The 21,627-nt window shown below is 37.2% G+C and overlaps 2 protein-coding genes across 4 annotated transcripts in view; both read right to left on the bottom strand.

Annotated features, from left to right (window-relative positions):
• Positions 1–1,415: 1,415 nt before the first annotated feature.
• On the bottom strand, positions 1,416–15,707 carry LOC109106479 (BMP-binding endothelial regulator protein-like). Of its 2 annotated transcripts, XM_042740332.1 has the most exons (14): positions 14,792–15,707; positions 13,981–14,066; positions 12,785–12,884; positions 11,937–12,019; positions 11,503–11,593; positions 11,129–11,211; positions 9,488–9,587; positions 7,913–8,157; positions 7,691–7,795; positions 6,989–7,034; positions 6,373–6,699; positions 4,324–4,660; positions 3,921–4,051; positions 1,416–2,911 (listed from the first exon to the last, which is right to left on the bottom strand). In XM_042740332.1, exons 1-14 carry the CDS (start codon positions 14,880–14,882, stop codon positions 2,730–2,732), a joined length of 2,007 nt encoding a protein of 668 aa, XP_042596266.1. In that variant the 5' UTR covers positions 14,883–15,707; the 3' UTR covers positions 1,416–2,729. The 2 variants fall into 2 exon arrangements, with proteins under 2 accessions (XP_042596266.1, XP_042596267.1); XM_042740333.1 differs by lacking the exon at positions 14,792–15,707 and having other exon boundaries at positions 11,503–11,589; positions 13,981–14,030.
• A 2,720-nt stretch (positions 15,708–18,427) lies between these two features.
• LOC109106478 (protein PTHB1-like) overlaps positions 18,428–21,627 on the bottom strand; it is a 114,116-nt gene continuing 110,916 nt past the window's right edge. For both annotated transcript variants that reach the window (XM_042740326.1, XM_042740328.1), the window contains one exon: positions 18,428–19,794. In XM_042740326.1, coding sequence (XP_042596260.1) covers positions 19,526–19,794 — 269 coding nt within the window. In that variant the 3' untranslated portion in view covers positions 18,428–19,525. The remainder of the gene's footprint in view (positions 19,795–21,627) is intronic.

Genomic DNA, 21,627 nt, shown 5'->3' with positions numbered 1-21,627 from the left:
GCACCGAGTGAGGATTTATCAGAGCATGTGTTGACTGAGATGGTGGAGCGAAAATGGATTGGAAATATAAGGAAAAATGGATGCCTTTAGCTGCAAAATCAAGCTAAGCTTAAAGGTGTCACATTTACTAGCCTTGTTACCAGTGGAGGACCTGACTACATGTATTATATATCAATATATGAGCGACATTACAGTAAACTGGGCAGAGTCTTGGTGGATTAAAATGCCAAGACAAACACTTGGAACTGCACTTATGGCAAAGGTAGAAAATCATGCCTGCACAAGAGTATTGCAAAGTGGTGTCTCTATCAAATGAAGAAGCAGCTCTTCAAAAACCTGCTTGAAGCAGAGGAAGAAAATGTATCAGTGTGACTTGAGGATCTATCTAGCCAATAGTTGTTCCAAAAATGGGTGCCCAGTGACTGGTTGGGATAATGAACTGACACTTCAAATCCGTGATAACAGCATGCTGTTAGAGTCAGCTTAACTCAACTCAAACCTCCTTGTAAGTCCAAAAACACTTTTTAAAAAAAAAAACATCCTTGTCTGTGTAATGACATACGGATGAATAGATCAGCACAAGGCTGTTGCACAAACACTATCAATGCCTGCTACATCAGCTCTTTGGCCTGACCCATTGGTGCATTAGTGAGGTGATAAGGATTGAAAGGAGAAATCCAAAAACAGTATCACTGGACTAAAAAATTGCATTATCTTTGATAGATTGTAATGTTAGGAAAAGCTGCTTAGTTTCCATTATGTGATTGTCTCAGTGGAACATCATTCGATGTATATAGTATAATGACAGAAGAAAGAGCTCAGTATGAATAGACAGCCTATCCTGCTGAAGATCTAAGCACAGCACATTTTAAGCTTATTGACAGGTCAGTCGTATGTTGATTTAATATCTGCTGGCATTTATTGGAATTTGTGATTCCATGTATCCTAACGATTTGTAGAAAATTAGCAGCACAAGAATTAAAGGTCCTAGAGAATACTTAGTAGAGATGAGGGACTTCTTTCTGTTTATGACAAAACCCACCTATTTTTTGTTTCCATAAAAATATATATTTATTCTTGTCTCATCTGGCCATATAACCCAGTCCTAGTGAACTCAGTAACATTAACACCTGGCAAATTGTACTTAAGTTTGTTTGATGACACCAAAGGCTATTTCTGGCCATTTTCTCAAACAAGTTGTGCTTACAGATGAGGTCTGATCATAGTTTTGGAAACTTTCTGATCCCAGCTAGCACCTGTAAACAGAAGAAAATCATAAAGGTTTAGAATGACGCAGATTTTCCCCTGGTTAGATTCAGTAGGATGTTTACTCTTGAGAATTTGTAGGTAAATATTTTGGACATGAACATTTCATTTATTCACCCTACGTGGGACAAAGTGGTTTCAAGAATGGATGGACATGCTTGTTCCACATTTATTGTTTCATGTAATTTTACTTAAAGTTGATATTTAATTTTTGACAATTTTAAATGAAAGAAAGAATTCACAGCCTGTTTTGTTCATATTTACCAAGGGTGCCAATATAAGTGGAGGACTCAATATATTCATAATTTTTCCGTTGCTATAGTCAAGGCAAAAGTTGTTGGAAAAGGTATAAACTGGTGGTAATCAGCTACAGAATCTACAGCCTAAACTACACAAACATCAAATTTAACAGAATCTTTGTTGAAAAAAACAAAAACGTTCATGAGTCAGCTACTCCATTACGTTGATTGATAACGCTCTTTTTCTCAGATGTCTTTCAGAGTTGTGGAAAGAATGTTGTTTTCTTTTAGGGCTGTGCCCGTGTGTGTTTAGTCAGATTTAATGTAGCTCAAACAATAACACTTGTACGATCACGAATGAACTACAGGACTTGAACACTCAACACACTTAACACTCAGGTTAGTAATGTAAGTTTTATCAGTTGCCCTACAACTCAATTTTTATGTAACCAGCCAAATTCCTGACTAATATGTAATAGATTTTTTTGTTTTGTTTTTTGCTTTAGTTCTTAGGCTCCTCTGCCATAGCTGCAAAGTCATTCTATATCCCAGTCCTGAATCACCACAAGACATCACTGAACCTGAGTTGTATGCACAAACATTACTGCACTTCCTGAAGACAAAACTTTTTCAGAAATAAGCAAGTTTTTCTTTAAAAGTATATAAGCTTTATACTGGTCATATATAGTATCTTAATGGGTCAAGTAAAATGTACATTTATAATAACACATACACACATTAGTTTATGAACACTTGGCTGGACGAATACAGTACACTTCGCTTTAATGCTATATAATAGTCACATCTGAGTCCCCGACTTACAAAATAAACAACAAATACATAAATAGTTTCCCTTTCAGTCAAGCAGTTGTGAATTAAATACTGGCTGACCCAATAAATGGATAATACTATTGTATGCCATATACCCCACACATAATGTCCAGTTCAGGTCCTTTTTATGATTGAAGCAATAGGAATTTGGAGCTGATTCAGTAAGGCACTTAGGCTTTGGCTTTCACCACATACAGCGAGCAGTGAGATCCTGAGTCCTCACAGAGAAGCCAAAGGGAACTAGTGGTGAGTCTCACTGCTGAGGGAAGTAGTGTGTCTCTCTCAGTATCTGAGTATTGTACAGTCCTGTTTGGAAAATTGCATGCCCAGTTCTCTTTCCCTTTGTGTGTTTGGATCTCTCGCAGCCTTCTGCTTTTATATGAAACCTGTGAGTCATCGCCCGGGGCAGGATGTAGGTTTAATGCAGTGGCCCTCATACAGGACCAGACTGGCCGGACAGTGGCAGCCGGCGACACAGGGCCTTTGACAAGGTCTGATTTCGTTCCAGTTATTGCAGGTTTTAGTGCAGCCAGGTCCACATGTGTCATAAACTGCGCCATGTTTGCAATGTGTGCCTACAGCAAAAAAGTGAAATAGAAAAAGACACTTTCACATATTCATGTCCACTTTTGCCATATTTGTTATTAAGCTGGCTTCTTAAAGGGGTCACTGAATTCAAAATTCACTTTTACATGTTGTTTGAACATAAATGTGTGTTGGCAGTGTTTGTACACAACCACCCGATAATTATAAAAATCCACCTAGTGTTTTTTTTTAATCCACATAAACAATAACCCCTATCTCAAATCAAGCTGATCTCAGATTCTTTGCTGTGTGACGTCACAGAGGCCAAGGCCCCACCCATGATGGTTGACTACTTGTTGATATTGGCATTTCAACATAGAATGTGCTGTCATCAGTCCGCCATTGTTTTGACACTGGAGCAGGAGTAATCAAGAATGTCTCCTAAGCGGTTGAGGTATTTTGTTGTTGGATGCAATAATGAACATAGCAGTCATCATTTACTCCCGACATCTGAGCCACTGAAGACGCAGAGGATTACTTTTGTTCGTGAAGAAATGCACCCCCCCCCCATCTACCTAAATGCGTCTATGTTTGCGCAAATCAATCGTGATCCAACTTCACCTACAGAAGAAGTGAGTATAAGGTTTTTAATGAATCTTTGCAAATCGCCATTTTCTAATAATGTGCTAGTTAGCAAGTTCCATGACGAATGCGGCTAAAGTTTACAGTCTCATGAGAACGGCTCGTCACCCCACAGTAGAGAGGGGCGGGGTCAGCAAAGCTCATTAGCATTTAAAGGGAAATGCAAAGAAACGGCTTGCTGTGAACAGAGCTGTTTTTGACAAGGTAAAAGGGGTGTTGTTTTACACTACTGTTGAGAAATTTTTAACCAAAGTATGTTTTAGACTTTTCATTAAGACTCTAAAGAATCATATCAACTTGTGGAAAATGTGCATCCGATGACCCTTTTAACAAGAAATCCCAAAACCAGAGAGAAAACATGTTTTAAAATTTTGAACACAAATACAAGCACACATAAATTTGTCAGGTGTGACTTACTCATGCAGGTGAGCTCCGGTCTCCAGTGCACACGAATGCCCTCTCTCTCACACGCTCGACTGTATGCTATAAATGACTCACAGTAACAGTTCTTGTGCACTGGACACTCACACATGTCTGTTACACATGACCTAAAGAGAGACAGGGATAGAATTAGTGTCAGTGTTGAATGCTGTAGAACAGGCACCAGTTTAATGCTTCTCTACCCTACAAACATTTAGTTAATCGTTTTTTGTATTAACTATTTAGCATCAAAATGCAAAAGACCTGAAGCTAATTCTACAGCAGTACAATAAAATGCCACATGCACAATCCATGATCTCTCATTAAGTCTGATGTTCATCTGAGCTCTGATCTTTTATTTATCTATTTGATAATGATGACTGCATAATGGGAAACTCACTTGTAGAAAGAGGTAAAGTCTACAGCAGAATGGCACTTCTGAAACTCCCAGGACTTGAGTTTTTGGCACGTTCTGTGTGCACGCAGCTTTACTTTGACTGTGCCGGGACAGAGGAAGGACGTGGGCCTGCGGTTGGGTGCCTGACACACCTCATTGTCCTCCACACGCCAAGACTCAGCAAATTCATCCACATCAAACTTAATCTGGCCGTCTCCTCCTAGCGAGTCGTCCCGCCTTTGACCATTGTAGTTTCCACACAGCCCACAGAGCTGCCCCTTCAGATGGGGTGCTGCAACCACCTCCACCAGACTGTCCCCGTCCCATGTGATCTCCAGTCCTGATGACACAACCAAGATGAAGATTAAGGAAAAGGAAACATGCTGCATTTTCCTGTGTTTGAGAAGATGACATATCTTGTAGTCTGACACAATCTAAATCTATCTTAAACAGCATTTAAATCAAGTCATGTAGCAATCAAATTCATTTAAAACTGCATGGAGTTTTTCTTCTTTTAAAAACTCACCTGTTAAAGTGAAGGCAAAAAATGTTTTAAATAAAGGATGAAAATAAATGGTGACCAGAATCAAGAACTCTAACATACAATTTTCCTTGAACATTCAAATTAGTTTTGACCTACAATTTGGATCCTGAAAAATCTATGGACATGTTCTTCACAGCAACCCATTTAATCTATTGTATTGTATCTATTTTTCTATTATCTTCAAAAATGTGCTTAAACGAGAGTTTATATTCAGTAATATTATCAATTTATCTGCACTTACTGCACTTTTGTTCCCATGTTCCTTGCAAAATCAACAGTTATTGAACTGACTTTAGCTGAATATTGACAGTGTCAAGTTTAACAGTTCTGGAAAGAAACAGTTATTGAACTGAACTGAAATAACACTGAACTTAATAGAACTGAATAATGACTCTGTTATCTTCTGTGGAGGTGCTTTACAGCTAAAATTAAATTTGTTTCATTATTGATGTATTTTACATCATGAACACTGTTATTTTCCCGTTTATTAATATCAAGCCCTTCGAAACAATCTGCATTGTATAAAGTGATATATAAATAAATGTGACTTGACTTGAGTTAAACCAACATGTTGAATTGGAAACTAGTTTAGAAGTTATTGTCAAATGATCATTTTAAACAGGCCGAACATGCTCTTTTGAAAATGAAAGGTGTGGCAAACTGTAACCATCCTATACTATCTGTGCAAGTTGGAATGATTGATTTGAGCTGCAAGCACAAAGGTTGCTTACAGATAAATGTCATACACACATGGGAGAGTTAATCAAATCACAATTAACAGTCCAAGGGTCAACATTGTGCAAGGCACTACATTAGCTCATTCTTACACTGCAAAAACCATTTTCTTACTCAGAAGTTTTCAGATGAGTTACCTTTAGTTAAGATGCAACTCTAAGGAGGCATCCCAGTAGCTGACACAAATCAGTTTCAGTTAAGAATGCCATACATTCTTTGATGGATAAAAAGCTCAAAAGCATTTATTTGAAATGAAAATCTTTTGTCACATTTGAAATGTTTTCACTGCCACTTTTGATCAATTTTAAGAGTCCTTGCTGATTAAAAGTATTGATTTCTTTCTTAACTTTTAAATCTTACTTACCTCAATGGTAGTATATCACAATGTCCACAAAAAATATTAAGCAACAAAAACTGTTCTTAACATCTTCAAAATTTCAAGAAAATTAAAACAATAGAACTGTTTTTACTGCACTTTTTGATAAATGAATGCAAAAACTAACTTTGAAATCTTTCTCTCTTCTGTCAGAGGTCAGTCATACTCAAAAGAATATTTGTAGAAGAGTGAAAGGCTGAACAACTTAATTTCATAAAGTCAATTTGTGTAATATTTATTGATCCTTTCAGTCTAGTATTTGTTCATGCACAACTTCAGTGAGATTGAAGTCACACCCACTTGCAGAGACACAGCCAAAAATCAAACTCCTCTGATTCTCCAAAAGCTATGTAAAAGAATCTATGATAGAAAATCCCATAGCAAGTGCTGGCCTTACCTGCGATGGTGGTGAGTTTGAGCAGGTACCCATCCAGGTCAATGTGGACCCCTGTGCTATGGAAAGGAAGAGCGATGCGTGTGCCGTTTTGACGGACGGTCAGGTGTTGGTGGAGGCTGATGCTCAGACCTGATGTGTGCAGCTCCACTGATTTGGTCCACGAGAAGGAGCGTGTGCGACGGGCATCGTTCTTCACCAGCACCGTGAAACTGGCCGCTGGGGAGCAGTCCTTAGTGAGCACGTATTTACACGTGCCCTGGAAGTTAAAGGTGCGGCCGTCAAAAGTGTTATAGTGAGGGTCTCCAAATACGGTACACACACCTGGCTCTGGAGTTACGAAAAGAGCAATAGAAAGAATATTTGTAGTGAGATAATGACTTTGTATGTCAAATAGAGAATGCATACTTGAATGCAAACGAGGGCACACATGGAACTTATAATTTATACTAGGAAGTTACATTATTGGGTTTGTGATGATCGTACCATAGTACTAATTGATATATCAGAAAAGCTTGTAATTTTATAAAACAGGCTACTTCTTCTTCAAAACTAATTTTTTAAAGTTTTATTCTGTTAAAATTCACAGCTGCGACGTCATGTGATGAAGTCAACTTACTATCAGTGCAAACTGGACAGCATCCAGTTCGGTTCAGTATCTTGTTCTGAAAAACAAATGAAAAACTTTGTATAGAGACAGACTTACATACAGTAGGAGACACAGAAAATCAAACAGGTTTGTTAAGCACTGCTGGGTGTTAACTAGAAACAACATATTGTGTCCACTAAAGAGTTTTTGGCTAGATGAAAATGCCCAGCTGGGAAGCTTGAGCTTGAGTTTGAGCTTTGAAGGCACAGGGTTTAGCTGCTTATTATTAATTATATTAATTAATTTTCCTCCATTTTTGTTCTTTGTACATATAAAATATGACAGCTGTTCACTGTGGTATATTTGTTCACAAGACTTATATCAGGAACACCCATACAGGCATAAACAGACACACCTGCACACAAGCAATCATACCACACACACACGCATTTTTCCAAGCCATTTTGTTTGAAAAAGGAAACTTGAAGTTACGTTACAAAATGTGAGGTAAACGTTCTCTTCATTCTCATATTTTGGGATGTAACGTCATCAGTCTCTCGCTCTCAAAACTGCAAGTCTTTTTTCTGAAACTTCACATTCACCTTATTGACGGTGGAAACACCATCTACACTCTATAAAGTATGTATATAATACAATATGACTATAAAGACAGGCGACTTCACATAAAACTGTGGTTAGGTGTCTTTATGAGCTTTGTAAAACAAAACTTACTGAGGGACAGCTGGTAATAGGAACACAAATCTTGGGCTGACATTCAATATTCCCCTTAACACAGGTGCACAGAGAACAGTTAGCAGACGACCATCTGTCACCATCCTAAACCAGGAAGAGACAAAGATATATACACTCATTGTCCTCTGATATATATGCATACATTTTTCAGCTAGTTGTCCACATGTGTTTTTTTTTTGTCCCTGTTCTTGGATGCCTCACCCTATAGATTTTGCTCTTCACCCTGCAGTACTTCACATCTTCCATCTTCAGATGAGACTGGCACACTTCACAGCACGCACTGCCGTGACAGCTGCCAGGCGGTGAGCATCTCTTCCTGCACAGCACCGTAGAGTCCACACATGTGCAGGTGGTGCAGTTATCATGGCTAATGGATGTACCGTTCTCATAGACCTCACTGTGGAACAGACAGCTGCCAGGTGACAAGTCAAACACCCTCCTCTGACCTAAAGAAGACGAACAAGACCCTGTCATTTCACATTTCTCATGAAAGCATACTAGATCCAACTGCAATCAAAATTATTCAACCCCCCCTCCAGAGACTATAGCTACCTATTTACAAACGTCAGCCCAGAATTATTCTGAATTGAATCACTTCAATAACAGTTTGATGGAATATTAAAAGTGATAATGTCAACATATTATAACATTTTTGAGTTAAGTTTTTTTGTAATACAACTGTCATAATTATTCAACCCCTATTCAGCACTGCTGTTTTTAAGTGACTTAATTGTATGGTAGGGTGCAAAACTGTGATTTAATTACACTTGAGCCCTTGGAAACTCCACAACAAATCTTAATAAGCTTAAGCTGTTATACATAAGTCAAGAGTAGCAAATATGGCCAAAGTGTCAAAAGAGCTCTCACAAAAGCTATAGAGAAGAAATAGTTTTATGTAATAAATAGTTCATGGCTACGAGAGGGCACTAAAAGTTCCTAGAGACACATCTGGCAGCATTACTCATGTGTTTAAAATGTGTTGTACCAGAGAACTTTTGAGGCCAATGAAGAAAAAACAGTTTCATCAAGGGGAAAAATGTTTGATCAGAGCAACTGAGAAAACCCCTCAATTTACTTCCAAAGACATGCGAGATGACCTGATGAAAGGAGGAAAAAACATTTCAATGCAGAGTATAAGAAGAACACTAAACAAGCATGGCCTTCATAGTGGGACACCACTCTTGATCAAGAACAACATAACAGGCTGACTTGAATATGCTCAAATTAATTTGGATAGATCTGTAGAGTTCTAGAATAACATTTTATGGAGTGATATGACCAAATCAGAACTTCATGGATCAGCAGTCTGGTGCAAAAAAGGCTAGGCCTTATGAGCAGAAGAACACTATCCCTAAGGTCAAACATCTTGTTTTAGGGGTGCTTTGCTGATGCAGAAAGAGGAAATCTTGACTGTATGAAAGACATTATGGATTTTTTTGAATGAATAGACAGATGACCATCAGGATTACCATCTCAAAGTATAAATCTAAATCTACTCAAGCTTGGTTAAGGCAGTCATAAAATGTTCTTCAGTGGCCTGTTCCGTCTACAAAATTTAAATCTCTTAAAAATATTTGTGGAATTTGAAGAAAGCAGTGGCAACATAGAAACCAAATATTATAAGTGATCTGGAAGCTTTATAATACAGTATATATAGTCAGCATGTATGATATTTGTCATTGTGAAAGTCTCAAGTCTGTACTAAGAATCTAAGTTTCTTTAGGTGTTTTGATGGTTTTCTTTTTACCCCAAAACACTGAGAAGAAAATAACTTACCACGACATCTAGGACAGCACTGGCCAGGTGGAGTGTGGGTGAGATGAGATGGGCAGGACAGAACAGGACACACCACTTTATGACACATGCTTTGCCCTCCCTGAAAAACATACACATGATTATACAAAGCATATCAAATCATATATCTTTGTGTTATTACACTGAACTTAACATGCTACTGTGTGACATTGATATAAAGGAAGAAAACAAATGTTTATATTTGAAATTAAATGTCATGTATTAGGGTGCTGTGGGGCTAAAAGCGCATTTTATTTTCTTCTCTAAAATTTAATAATAATAATAATAAAAATGCACTAATTCAATCTAATAATGTTTTTCAAAATGTTAAACGAAGCGAATTACATATTACATAGCAAGTGAGACTATAAAATTACTCATTATATCATATAAAGAATGCAGCAGCAAGATAAATTTTTAATGAGCCGAAAAGAATGCATGTCACACCTCTGTTTATCAATTTGCACTGGCTACCAATAGCTGCATGCATTAAATTCAAGGCATTAATGTTTGCCTACAAAACCACCACTGGCTCTGCACCGCTTTACCTAAATTCATTACTTCAGACTTATGTGCCCTCTAGAAACTTGCGTTCTACAAGTAAACTTTGCTTGATTGTGCCATCCCAAAGAGGCACAAAATCACTTTCACTGACTTTTTCATTAAATGTTCCCTCCTGGTGGAATGACCTGCCCAACTCAATCTGAGCAGCTGAGTCCTTAGCCATCTTCAAGAATCGGCTAAAAACACATCTCTTCCATCTTTATTTGACCTTCTAACTCTAGCACTCTCTATTCTAATTCTATTCTATCTTCTGTCTATCTTGTCTACAGTGGATACAGTATGCAGATGCGCATTCACTTTGTGACAATGTCCACGCACTCAAGTCTGTCGTCAAAGAAAGTTTGCTTTGATGCGTTTGGTTGAAACAGCTCATTCGCATCAGAAGGATCCCAGCGTAAGGAACAAGTGGATAGTTTATTTTTAATGGCACCCCAGATTGTGTCAGAGGATTGAACCGAGCATTTTTATTTGTAAACAAGGCACAGTTCCATGAAGAGTTCACAAAGAAACATTTGTTGAAAGATGAAGCGGTACTAGATCTGACTGCAGCCGTAGCACAAACTGTAATAAATGATTTCATAATGCCTTGTCTGGAAATTACCGTTTTATTTTGATCATGTTGTCAAAACACTTGCATGCAGTAGTGAGGCGGCGTTGATACGGTTTCCTATGCAATGACGTTAGCCAATTATAACAGTGGCCAAACAGAAGCCTTAAAGGACCCGCCCCTTAAAAACCAGGTAATTTTAGACAGAGGGTCAGAATGAGGGTTGAAATAAAAAAAAATCCACTAATTTATTTATATATTTTTTGTGCAAAAATACTTAATTAACATTACAAGTAAACCTTAAGGAACATGCTAAAATAAAAAAATAAAAATCCATGTCATGACCCCTTTTAGGTGTTCCTTTAGCCCCGTTGTACCCTAATAGTATTATAATTATTATATTGAATGTTCAAATTATCTGAGATGGGGTGCTATTGTTTGGTCATAGTAGAGTGCCCAGAACTTTTTGTTGTGACTTGTAACACTTGCAAGGGTTTAGCAGATAAACTCACAGTGCAGATGCATTTAATACAGGGATTCCCTTCGGGATGAAACTCTTCGTCTTCTTTATATAAATTCCCCTCGAAAATACACCCTGTGAACATCCAAAATATGAACAAGCACTAGGATGAGAATCTGGCTGATTGGCAGAGACATTCACATACACCTAGACAAACAACTAAGTTTTGCCCGTAGTTTAATGAAGTGAAGTTATTGAGGAAATGTTGTGCACATCAGTATCTAGAATTCTGTTTTCAATATTCTGATTAAACTCTGACTTGTTTTTAAATGGGTAAAGTTTCTCTTTCTCTCTTCTATTTTTAAAGGGAAAAGCACTGTAGATTGTAAGAAAATAACAGACACACACATAATAACATTGACTGACCTGGGCAAGTTGGGCAGCATTTCTTTGGGTGGTTTTTGGGGTTCTTACAGTGAATGACACACCTCACTTTTGCTTCAGTGAGGACACCTTCCTGTCCAAAGAAAAAAATATATGAACTTTACCATCCCCTTCAAAGTTTACTTTCATATTTATATTGGTTGTTGGTTTCTTGTTATAACGATATAATATGAAAATGCACATACTGTGCATGACGTGAGGTAGGAGGTACTCAAGTACTATTTGATCTACAATATATTTCCTATGTTATTTTTCCCAAACATTCTCATTTAAACCAGTAATTTATTAAAGCAGTCAGCTTGCTACATTTTTTTCATTCTGGTTATCCTAGACTACATGTCCATGTCTTACAGCTGTTAATTTCAACAAAATAAATCCATCCAACCACTCCCAAGACACAGATGAGATTGACCCACCTGACAGCTGTATGTGACACAGGGTTTCACAGGGCTGATCCAGTGATGGGAGCTGTTGTAGGACGTCCCTTTTAGCTGACAACCTGCAGAGAGAGAGGAAATGTTTCGATAAAATGATTTTAAACCATGTACACTGAAACAATAATAATAGTAATTTCCTATTAATATATAGAATACTAGACTAATAGTATTTCCTTGTAAAATGTACTCCAATAATATAATGGTTAGAGAGTTTGACTCCTAACCCTAAGGTTGTAGGTTCGAGTCTCGGGCCGGAAATACCACGACTGAAGTGCCCTTGAGCAAGGCACCGAACCCCCAACTGCTCCCCGGGCGCTGCAGCATAAATGGCTGGCCACTGCTCCGGGTCTGTGTTCACGGTGTGTGTGTGTTCACTGCTGTGTGTGTGCACTTTGGATGGGTTAAATGCAGAGCATGAATTCTGAGTATGGGTCACCATACTTGGCTGTATGACACGTCACTTTCACTTTGTAAGTTTGCTCTTATATTAAAAATATGCTGAACATAATCGGCAGATTATTGATCGATTTATAACTGATTATAAGTTTATTATATTGATTATAGTTCATTATCAGAAGAATGTGAGATATTCTAAGGAAACTCATTCAAATAAAGCTTCTGAGAAAGGGGGAAAATGAAGACCTCAGCTGTAACGAGTCATGGCGTCTCTCAACCATAAGGTGGCAGCGATGTTAAACATAGCAAACCTATACATTATGACTAAAGTACCAAAAAAGTTTGTTTGCCCACACATAATTAATAATAACCAGATGACATTATTTTGAGTTATTTCTCAAAGATCAGTTCTTCAGGAGGTTTGAACTGACCTTTGCATCTTTCACAGCAGGCTCCTGTCTGCTTGACCACCAGCGCACAGTCCTCTGCCAGCGGCGAACACTTCTCCTGCTTACAGTCTGCTTTCTGATTCTATTGATACAAAATACATATTTAAAGGCCAATCCCTTATCATTCAGTACAGTGCATAATAACTTTACTTGCTGACAATGTGACAAGTATAAAAACAAGAAAGTTAGTACGCGATGTGATCTGCTTTCTACATAGATCAGCTTAATTCAATCATGTTTAGTTCATGACATCCCCATCAACAGCAGAAAAATGTATGTACATGAAGAGCAGCATCATCTTTCAGAGATAAAACTTCCTGTATTGATCGCTATTCATCAACTCACATGCTACAAAATCAATACGAGACATTCATCAACCCATCGTATCAGCTCTCACGCACTCACCTTGTGAAAGGCACATTGTTTGACTCTTGGTGCTTAACATAATGTTCTCATATCATTCTCTTTATAATGGCTAGCAGACACATAACATAGACCCATGCTGGTTTTTGTGACCAGGATGTGGATTACAGTAATTCCAACTGATCTATGGTTTGTTAGGATAGGAAGATATTTGGCTGAGACAACTATTTGAAAATCTGGAATCTGAGGGTGCAAAACAAAATCAAAATATTGAAAAAATCGCCTTTAAAGTTGTCCAAATGAAGTCCCTAGCAATATTACTAATCAAAAAATAATTTTTGATATATTTAAGGTAGGAAATTTACAAAACATCTTCATGGAACATGATCTTTACTTAGTATCCTAATGGTTTTGGCATAAAATAAAAATCGATAATTTTGACTCATACAGTGTGTTGTTGGCTACTGCTACAAATATACCTCAGAGACTTAAGACTTAAGGTTTTGTGCTCCAGGGTCACATAGCCTATTATTTACATATGGTGACAGAAGTTCCCTAAAATGTAACTAACTTACATATTTCAAATAGGCTATCTCTTGTATAATACTTTTTAAATATCTGAATCTTCTGTATAGTCATTCTATTCGGTTAAAGTTGCTTTCCTAAAAGCTCACAAAAATCTCGTTTGCCCAGCCACGACTCCGCACTGCTGCCTCACAACAGAAATGACTGTTAAAATTAGTCATGTGAATCTGCAAACCGTATTTCACACTGAAACCCCTCACAGGTGGTCATAAGGTTATGGGTTTCCTCACCAGACAGACGCAGGAGATGCAGGGGTTGTCTGTGATGTTGGGGATGTGTAACACTTCTCCCTCGTTTTCACAGCTAGCCTCCGTACCTGAATGAAAAACGAAAAAATGCTAAATAAAATTAACATTTACATGAGATATTTCGTCTAAACATTTTATTTCACCATACAAACAACAATTAAAGCCTGCAAATAACTAAACCACTTAAGGATAGGTAAATAAGCGGAGTCCAAACTGATCGTGTGTAGTTTAAGTAGAGTTTACAAAACACACCGGAGATGTAGGCCACACTTTTTTTTTACAGTGTTACTCTGTATTTAAGTGATTGCCGAGTAATACTATTTAAACTAACGAGCTACATACTTACTGGCAATTATTTTATTTTTGCTATATACTTTTGCTTATTACTGTGCTAATTAACAATTACATGACTAATGCAACGGACATCGTAAAATTATTATTTATATACCCTAGCCTACATAACTACACAGCTAAAATCTTTTCACTAAACTTTTATTATTCATTTTTAAATCTGAAATGGCTACTACTAAAGCAACACTTATTCAAAACCAAATTAAAAGTAATGTAAAAAAATAAATAAAAATAAAAAAATGACATTTAAAATCGTGCAGTATTGAAATGTTAGAAATGACATTTACACGACTATCATGACAAAACAACATAAATTCCTCAGATTTCGAATATACAACTTAAAGTAATTTTATGTCTAATATTCGATGTTTTATGCAAAAAAAATAAACAATAATAATAATTAATATGAAAACATTTTTTATGGATTATTTATGATTCTTACCGGTGATTAAGGGTGCAGTTAAATGTGGTGTTTGGAGAATTAAAAACCAGAATAACAGGTTGTAGGTTACTGGAGGAGACAGACACAGCATCCTAAATTCACTCCAGACGCATGGGGGGGAAGAGAAAAAATGAATATATAGAGTATCCAAAGCTTGCAGAAATGATTTTCGTTAAGATCCAGAGAGAGGGGGACGTGGGTGTCATGAGGGAGTCGATCCCGCAACCTTCGGCAAACGCGCGCGATGCCCAATCAGCACAACATTATGACAAAATTGGTCCAAAAACAGGTCAACAGCGAGGCAACTCTCCGAAGATCCAGGTTCGCAGGTCACAAACTCCACAGATAGTTTAAAACACAGGTAAGGTCCAGAGGTCTTGTGGAGACAAGCGCGTGGAGAGATGACACTGCCATGATCCAAACCGAGATGTCCAGTCTTTGGTCAGAGCGCTCTCGTCTGGTCTCCGCTTCCTCTCTGACAGACGCACGGATGCGCACTGCTGGGCATTTCTGGCGACGCCGATTCTCCTCCAGCTCCAGAGCTGCAGTTAAACATTCCCGCGGTGCAGGTCCGTCCTCCAGTCCACGCAGATATCTGCCCCTCTCTATTTAAACGCATGTGTGGGTTTATAATCCCGCAGAGCTGCTGTATGTTGAGGTGTAGTGAGATCCGCCCCTATCTGTACCTCAACATATCAGCATTCAGCATGGGCACACTCGTGTAACTTTCTCACCAAACAAGAATTTCAGCCTATTACAAAGGCACGGGATAGGAACATGCCTTGTGCATGTAATTCTCAATCTTAGAATAACAATGACTTCATTCAGTGACCATTATCCAAAGTAGGTGCTAACTGTCTTCAGAATTCCAAAGTATCTGCGTGCACAAAGGATTGTTCCATCTGCATTTCAAAGGTCAGATTAATACCTAAAGATTTGAAGCTGAAGCAGACATCTGAAGAATGATATGTCCTGAGACTAATTGCTTCGGAAGGTAGACAGGGGTCTCAGAGAATCTATTTATTCCTTTAATATTAGTCACTAGATAGCGCCAAAGAGCACTTTAACTGGAGCTCTTGCAGCCTGGTGTCTAGTGTCTTGGAAATTCAACTCACCTTGGTGACAATCCCTTTTGCCAAGCCTAAGCAATTACAGTGAGTTTGACAAATCTTCTTATTTAGATCCAATTATAATAATTACTTTTAATTGGTTTAATTATCAACAGTGAGCGATAAACCATCCACAGTCACTTGATAGGACAAAGATGATGCTAGCATATGGTGTAAGACGCTGATGGTACTAAGTTTGTAAAGATATGTGAATGGTGAGACATCTGATCTGCAGTGTGTTATAAGACAATCCATCTGTCATGTCTTGCTGTACCTCTGCTATACAATTGTTGATCTTCATTATTGTGAAAGATTCAATGTCATTACTGTACTATTTTCTAGTGGAATTACTTCTCTGGTGACTTACTATATGTCGGATTTCCCCCATCATTCAGTTCACTTAAATCCTGCCCCACTCCATCCAATCAACAAACAATGAATAGAATCAAGTCCCCACCCAACATCTTTTGTTTTTCTTCGTTTTTGATAACCAGTTTCAGAAAACATCTACCGCTACTTCCATTAAAGCTATTTGTAGAGAAGAAATTATCTTGATACAGTTTTTAGCTGCAGTCAATTGTTTTTGGTGCTATTATCTTTAAACTATGTATGTATATCTATTGAAATGACAAAACCAGGGGTTTTCTGATTTTATTTTCTATAAGCGCCACCTACTGTCAGAGAGTAAACCAGCCTTTTCATTCAGCCCATCTGCTGTTTATGCATTGGTATGACTAAAGAGACAAATTGAATATGAAAATTACACAGAATTTTTGCATTGAACATTTGCTTTGGTGTGAAAGAGCCATAATTCTATTTAATAAGCCGATCATCTGAAAAACCCACTAACTAATCAACTTTATTTAAATTTGTCTTAACACTCCACAGTCTCTCGTATTCAAGTTTGAATAGTTATTTGCCTGTCTCAAATGGCACGTCTTAAAATGGATACTTAATGGCATTAGAGGACAAGTTACTAGTACCAATATATAGTTTAGTTTTTATGCGCACAGTGCGCGATGAAAATTTGCCATCAGCATGCGCATATTTCACGCATACAGTCCTTACTGTGTGGACGTTTCCCCATCAGTGTCCATATTCAAAATTGTATACTCTCTCAAAATTGTTTACTATGTGAACATTTAAAAAAGTATTTTTTTTATAGTATGATGATTATGTGTTGCATGAATGTAGTATTGTTGTCATTGTCATGTGACTTACAGTATCAGTTGCGTTGCTTCACTGACATTTGCAGATCTCATGGGACTCATAGGACATGATGTACTTCAGAATCTCGCCGGAAGTAGTAGGTCATCTAGGTACTTTTCGCCTACCGTTTTAAGAATAGTGTGAATTCTGGACATATTACTGGACATATTATTCATTTACTGCATCTCCTGTATATGTACTTTTTATGTACCACTATACAGTAGTGAAGTAGGCATATTTGTGACCCTGGACCACAAAACCAGTCTTAAGAGTCAATTTTTCGAATTTGAGATGTATACATCATCTGAAAGCTGAATAAATATGCTTTCCACTGATGTATGGTTTATTAGGATCTGACAATATTTGGAAAACATAAAACTAATTGAAAAAAAGTAATCTAAATACGCAAAAAAATCAAAATACTGAAAAGTTGTCCAAATGAATTCTTAGCAATGCATATAACTAATCCAAAAATAAGTTTCAATATATTTACGGTAGGAAATTTACAAAATATCTTCATGGAACATGATCTTTACTTAATATCTTAATGATTTTTGGCATAAAAGAAAAATCGATAATTTTGACCCATACAATGTTTTTTGGGCTATTGCTAAAAATATACCCCAGCGACTGGTTTTGTGGTCCAGGGTCACATTTTGATGCAGCCACTGTATCAGAAAGCAGATCACTTTCTGCACTCCTATTGGTTAATTGCCATACATTCTGGTGAAACAAGCAGCGACTGTTAGTGATGCAACAAACTTCAGCAGAACTCAACAGAGAAGTGCTATGTTGAGTTCTGCTTAACTTTGTTGCATCGCTAACAGTCGCTGCTGCTTGTGTCGCCAGAATGTCGCCACTCTCACTGAAAAGGAATGTAGTCAATTTGCAGTCAATGGGAAGCCCCTTAACCGGTTATCATTCATCATTACTATGAAGACAACAACTAAAAAATATTCTGTTTTTTAAAGTTATAATTTTGGTTTTACATATTAAAAATAGCTAAACTAAGACCGTTCAAAGTACCTCCAGTTGGAACTCACTGCTCTAGTCTGTAGTATGATTTACATTGACTATGTATAGATGTGGGATATATGACTCATTTCTTCCCACTAATAGCCGCACAGATCAGCACTGTAAGGAGTTGATGATTTTGTACGGAGGGGAGATATTATTATCTAGACAAATGGCCCTATCAAGTTGCCAAAATGAGGCAACATAATACAGAAACAATGCATGTAAAACCACAAAAAACTCCATTAAACATCTAACCTTGGTCCACACAGACCCACACCCACAAAAGAGTTTACCATCTCACTGGAGCATTTGTACATTTTAATATTTGTAAGTTGTATTATTGAGTGACATTTTTATTGCCTCATTTGTCAGTGTAATTGATTTAAAGAGAGAGATGGATCTCTCTAATGTTTCAGCTTTAAAGGGAAATGTTTCCTCAGAATACACAGCTGATACCAAAAGATCACATTAAAATCTATTAGTATGAATGTAATATTGATTCAATAACTGGAACAAAGAACATAATAATAATATAGGTATTACGAATAAAAATCTTAATATAAAATATAACACGATGTGATATTTTTGTATTATGAATGTTTCTGATGCCTATAACAATGTAAAGGTAGATTACTGACATATGCAAACAAATTTCTACAAATAAGGAACATAAACGAGACAAAGTGATCTACAAATACAGCTTTTTCTAAGACCACATATATCTGAAAACTATAAAAATAGTCTGTACATGATTATTCCCTGCTATGGCACCGGACTCTCTATATAAAGTTTGTGTGTGTGATTATAAGAAACTGCATGTCTCACTCAGGGAGACAAATGTAGACCCACAAAAGTGTTGTGCAAAATTCAGAATTTAAGAATAGAAAAAGAAATGTATTCATTCAAGAGCTGATTTGATAACATGCCTAAAATGAACAATTAAAAACTACACTTCCATATGAATTTCATACTATTTTAGTTTGAATTCCAATTATGCGTCCTGTTTGCTATTTCAACTCAAATTCAGAAATTGGATTGGAATTTAAAAAAAGCTCTCTGAATTCTGAATGTCACACAAACGGACAGCAGAGATAAGGTGGTGTGGTTATTCTTAGGCCGTGATCAGACGTCACGCCGGGCTGCGCAGGTGGCTTTCTGAGCAACAGGAGACGATGGACACACAGACTACATGCTGCAGTGGCAGACAGCTGAGTTTAAATATAAACCCCTCCTACATGTCCACTTGCCTTCAAAGAGAGTCAAAACATGCACTTTTTGATTTGTTTTTTTCTGCCACTTTCCTATCAACTCTAGAATTACAGCAAAAACATCAGGATGAGGTATTAACCTTTCACAGACACACCGACTAATAAAAAGCCAAAGAATTTTGCCAATGTATTCAACCGTCTCCTGCATCTGACTTCTTCTCTTTGACCTTCACTGAGGACTTCCTGGACACCTTTGTTTTCTCCTTCCCAGACTCCTTTGATGACTCTTTCTCTCTGGTTGACTCCTTGTCCTTTGAGGGTTCCTTTGACTCTTTTGTAGACTCTCTTTTGGAGGATTCCTTTGACGACTCTTTTTTAGACTCTTTTGATGACACCTTAGAGTCCTTCTCTTTACCAGAGTCTTTCTCCTTCTTCTCTCTGGATGACTCTTTAGATGAATCTGTAAAAAAAAAATAAAAAAAGAAACAGACATAGTTCATAAAAATATATAGAATATAACAAGATATTATGATATAGCTACAGTACACTTTGTTGCAAAACCTAGTGAGTTTCACCTAGACAGCAATTTATTTAAATAACTTCCCAGTCACATCAAAGTTTTCCTGTAAATAGGTTATGTTGTTATATGGTTCCGTTAAGTCATTTTTTGGGGTTTAAAAGTCTTTGGAAACATGTCGGTTCTGAGAGAGGATCACAAATGTGCATTTACTCATTTAGCAGATCACTTTATCCAAACGCACAACAGGAATACAACTGATGCACCAACATCAGAATATTGGTGGAAAAGGGGCATGAGAGTCAGACAGCCCTTAGGGAGATTCTTTGTGTGTGTGTGTGTGTGTTTGGGGGTAGGGAGCAGATCTTTTTGTTGTGTACCAGGTGCCATTGTCACTCAGTGTCAGTCACAGCAGGCAGTCAACTCAGCACACACACAGATAACATGTCTACTAAAGGAGTGATATATGTGCGTCTCTAAACAGTTTTTAAACAGTCACAGCCGTTTGCATCCTCTGGGGGCTGGTCTCAATCCTCCACCTGTGTGCTAGACGCCTGTGAGCCGCAGTCACACTGGGGCTGCTGGGTGGACAGACAGCTCCTGTAGGGCTGTATCCGCAGGGAGCAGCTTAATAAAGCGTTTCTTGAGGTGCATCGCAGCAGCCGCAGGATTAATGACACTGACAAGACTGCAGACGTCCCTTCACAGACAGACAATCTCACAACACTCTACATCTCTCAGATGAGACTGTGATTGTGTGCATGTGGCTGTGTAGTGTGAAACTACAGTCAAAGACTCAACAGTATGTGTATGTGAGCTGCACCCCTACACATGACCGTTATCTGATGTTTAACCACTGACAGCCCACATCACCCGAGGAATCGCCAGCAGATATCTTTCCTGACACATTTTACTACACAGACTGAGTACAGCAGTGCCCCACTCTTGGGGTTTTCACACTTTTTTGCCAAGGACCCCCAAATATGATACCCACCCTGCAGGTGTATATATTTATGTATAATAAAACATTTCAATTAAAACGTTTCAACTATTTTGAGAAAAAAAGTGTGAAAACAGTTGTTCCAGAAGTCAAATTAAATTAAAAACTATAGTAATTTATACCAAAGCAAAATGTTAAATTATTATATGGAACATATCTTTTGTAAGGTTAACTGCAAATCTGGACTATTTTATATATTACACATATTTCATTAATGTGTTAACTTCACATGGTAACTTTGAACAGCCCTGAAAACATCCTTTTTTTTTCCTTCACTTTTTTTTAGATTTAAAGACTTTCTGTTACTATGGGAATGGCAATAGCAAAAAAAAAAAAAAAAAAAAACAGTGCTTGCCCACTCCCATAAATCAGTGGAAATATCATAAATGAGTCTCTCTAAACTCTCATAGTTTAGAATTTTTCACAGTGTGTGTATAATATATATATATATATGTGTGTATATATATATATATATGTATATATATAAATACAAACAAAAATAAAAATATAAGTCCACACAAAATATTTATGTGTATTAATCCCATCCAAAATAAAAGTTTTTGTCTACACAATATATGTGTGTGTACTGTGTATATTAATTATGTATATTTAGTGCTGTCATCCAAAATAAAAGTTTTTGTTTACATAATATATGAATGTGTACTGTGTATTTATGTATATATAAATACACACACATGCATGTACATATTTAAGAAAATGTTACAATAAAATAAAAAATATTATAAAATAAAAAATAAATAATAATAAAAAAAAAA

This window comes from Cyprinus carpio, chromosome B16 (genome assembly GCF_018340385.1).
Source record: "Cyprinus carpio isolate SPL01 chromosome B16, ASM1834038v1, whole genome shotgun sequence".
Taxonomy (NCBI): domain Eukaryota; kingdom Metazoa; phylum Chordata; class Actinopteri; order Cypriniformes; family Cyprinidae; genus Cyprinus; species Cyprinus carpio.
The sequence above is the reverse complement of the archived record's forward strand: the minus strand, read 5'-3'. Positions and strand labels throughout refer to the sequence as shown.

Coding starts and splice junctions, on each gene's coding strand:
- LOC109106479 (XM_042740332.1), bottom strand. CDS start 14,882: ATGCTGTGTCTGTCTCCTCCAGTAACCTACAACCTGTTATTCTGGTTT. Junction 12,020..12,784: donor CTGCTGTGAAAGATGCAAAG/GTCAGTTCAAAC, acceptor CTCTCTCTGCAG/GTTGTCAGCTAAAAGGGACG. Junction 8,158..9,487: donor GTGCTGTCCTAGATGTCGTG/GTAAGTTATTTT, acceptor CGTCTTCTTTAG/GTCAGAGGAGGGTGTTTGAC.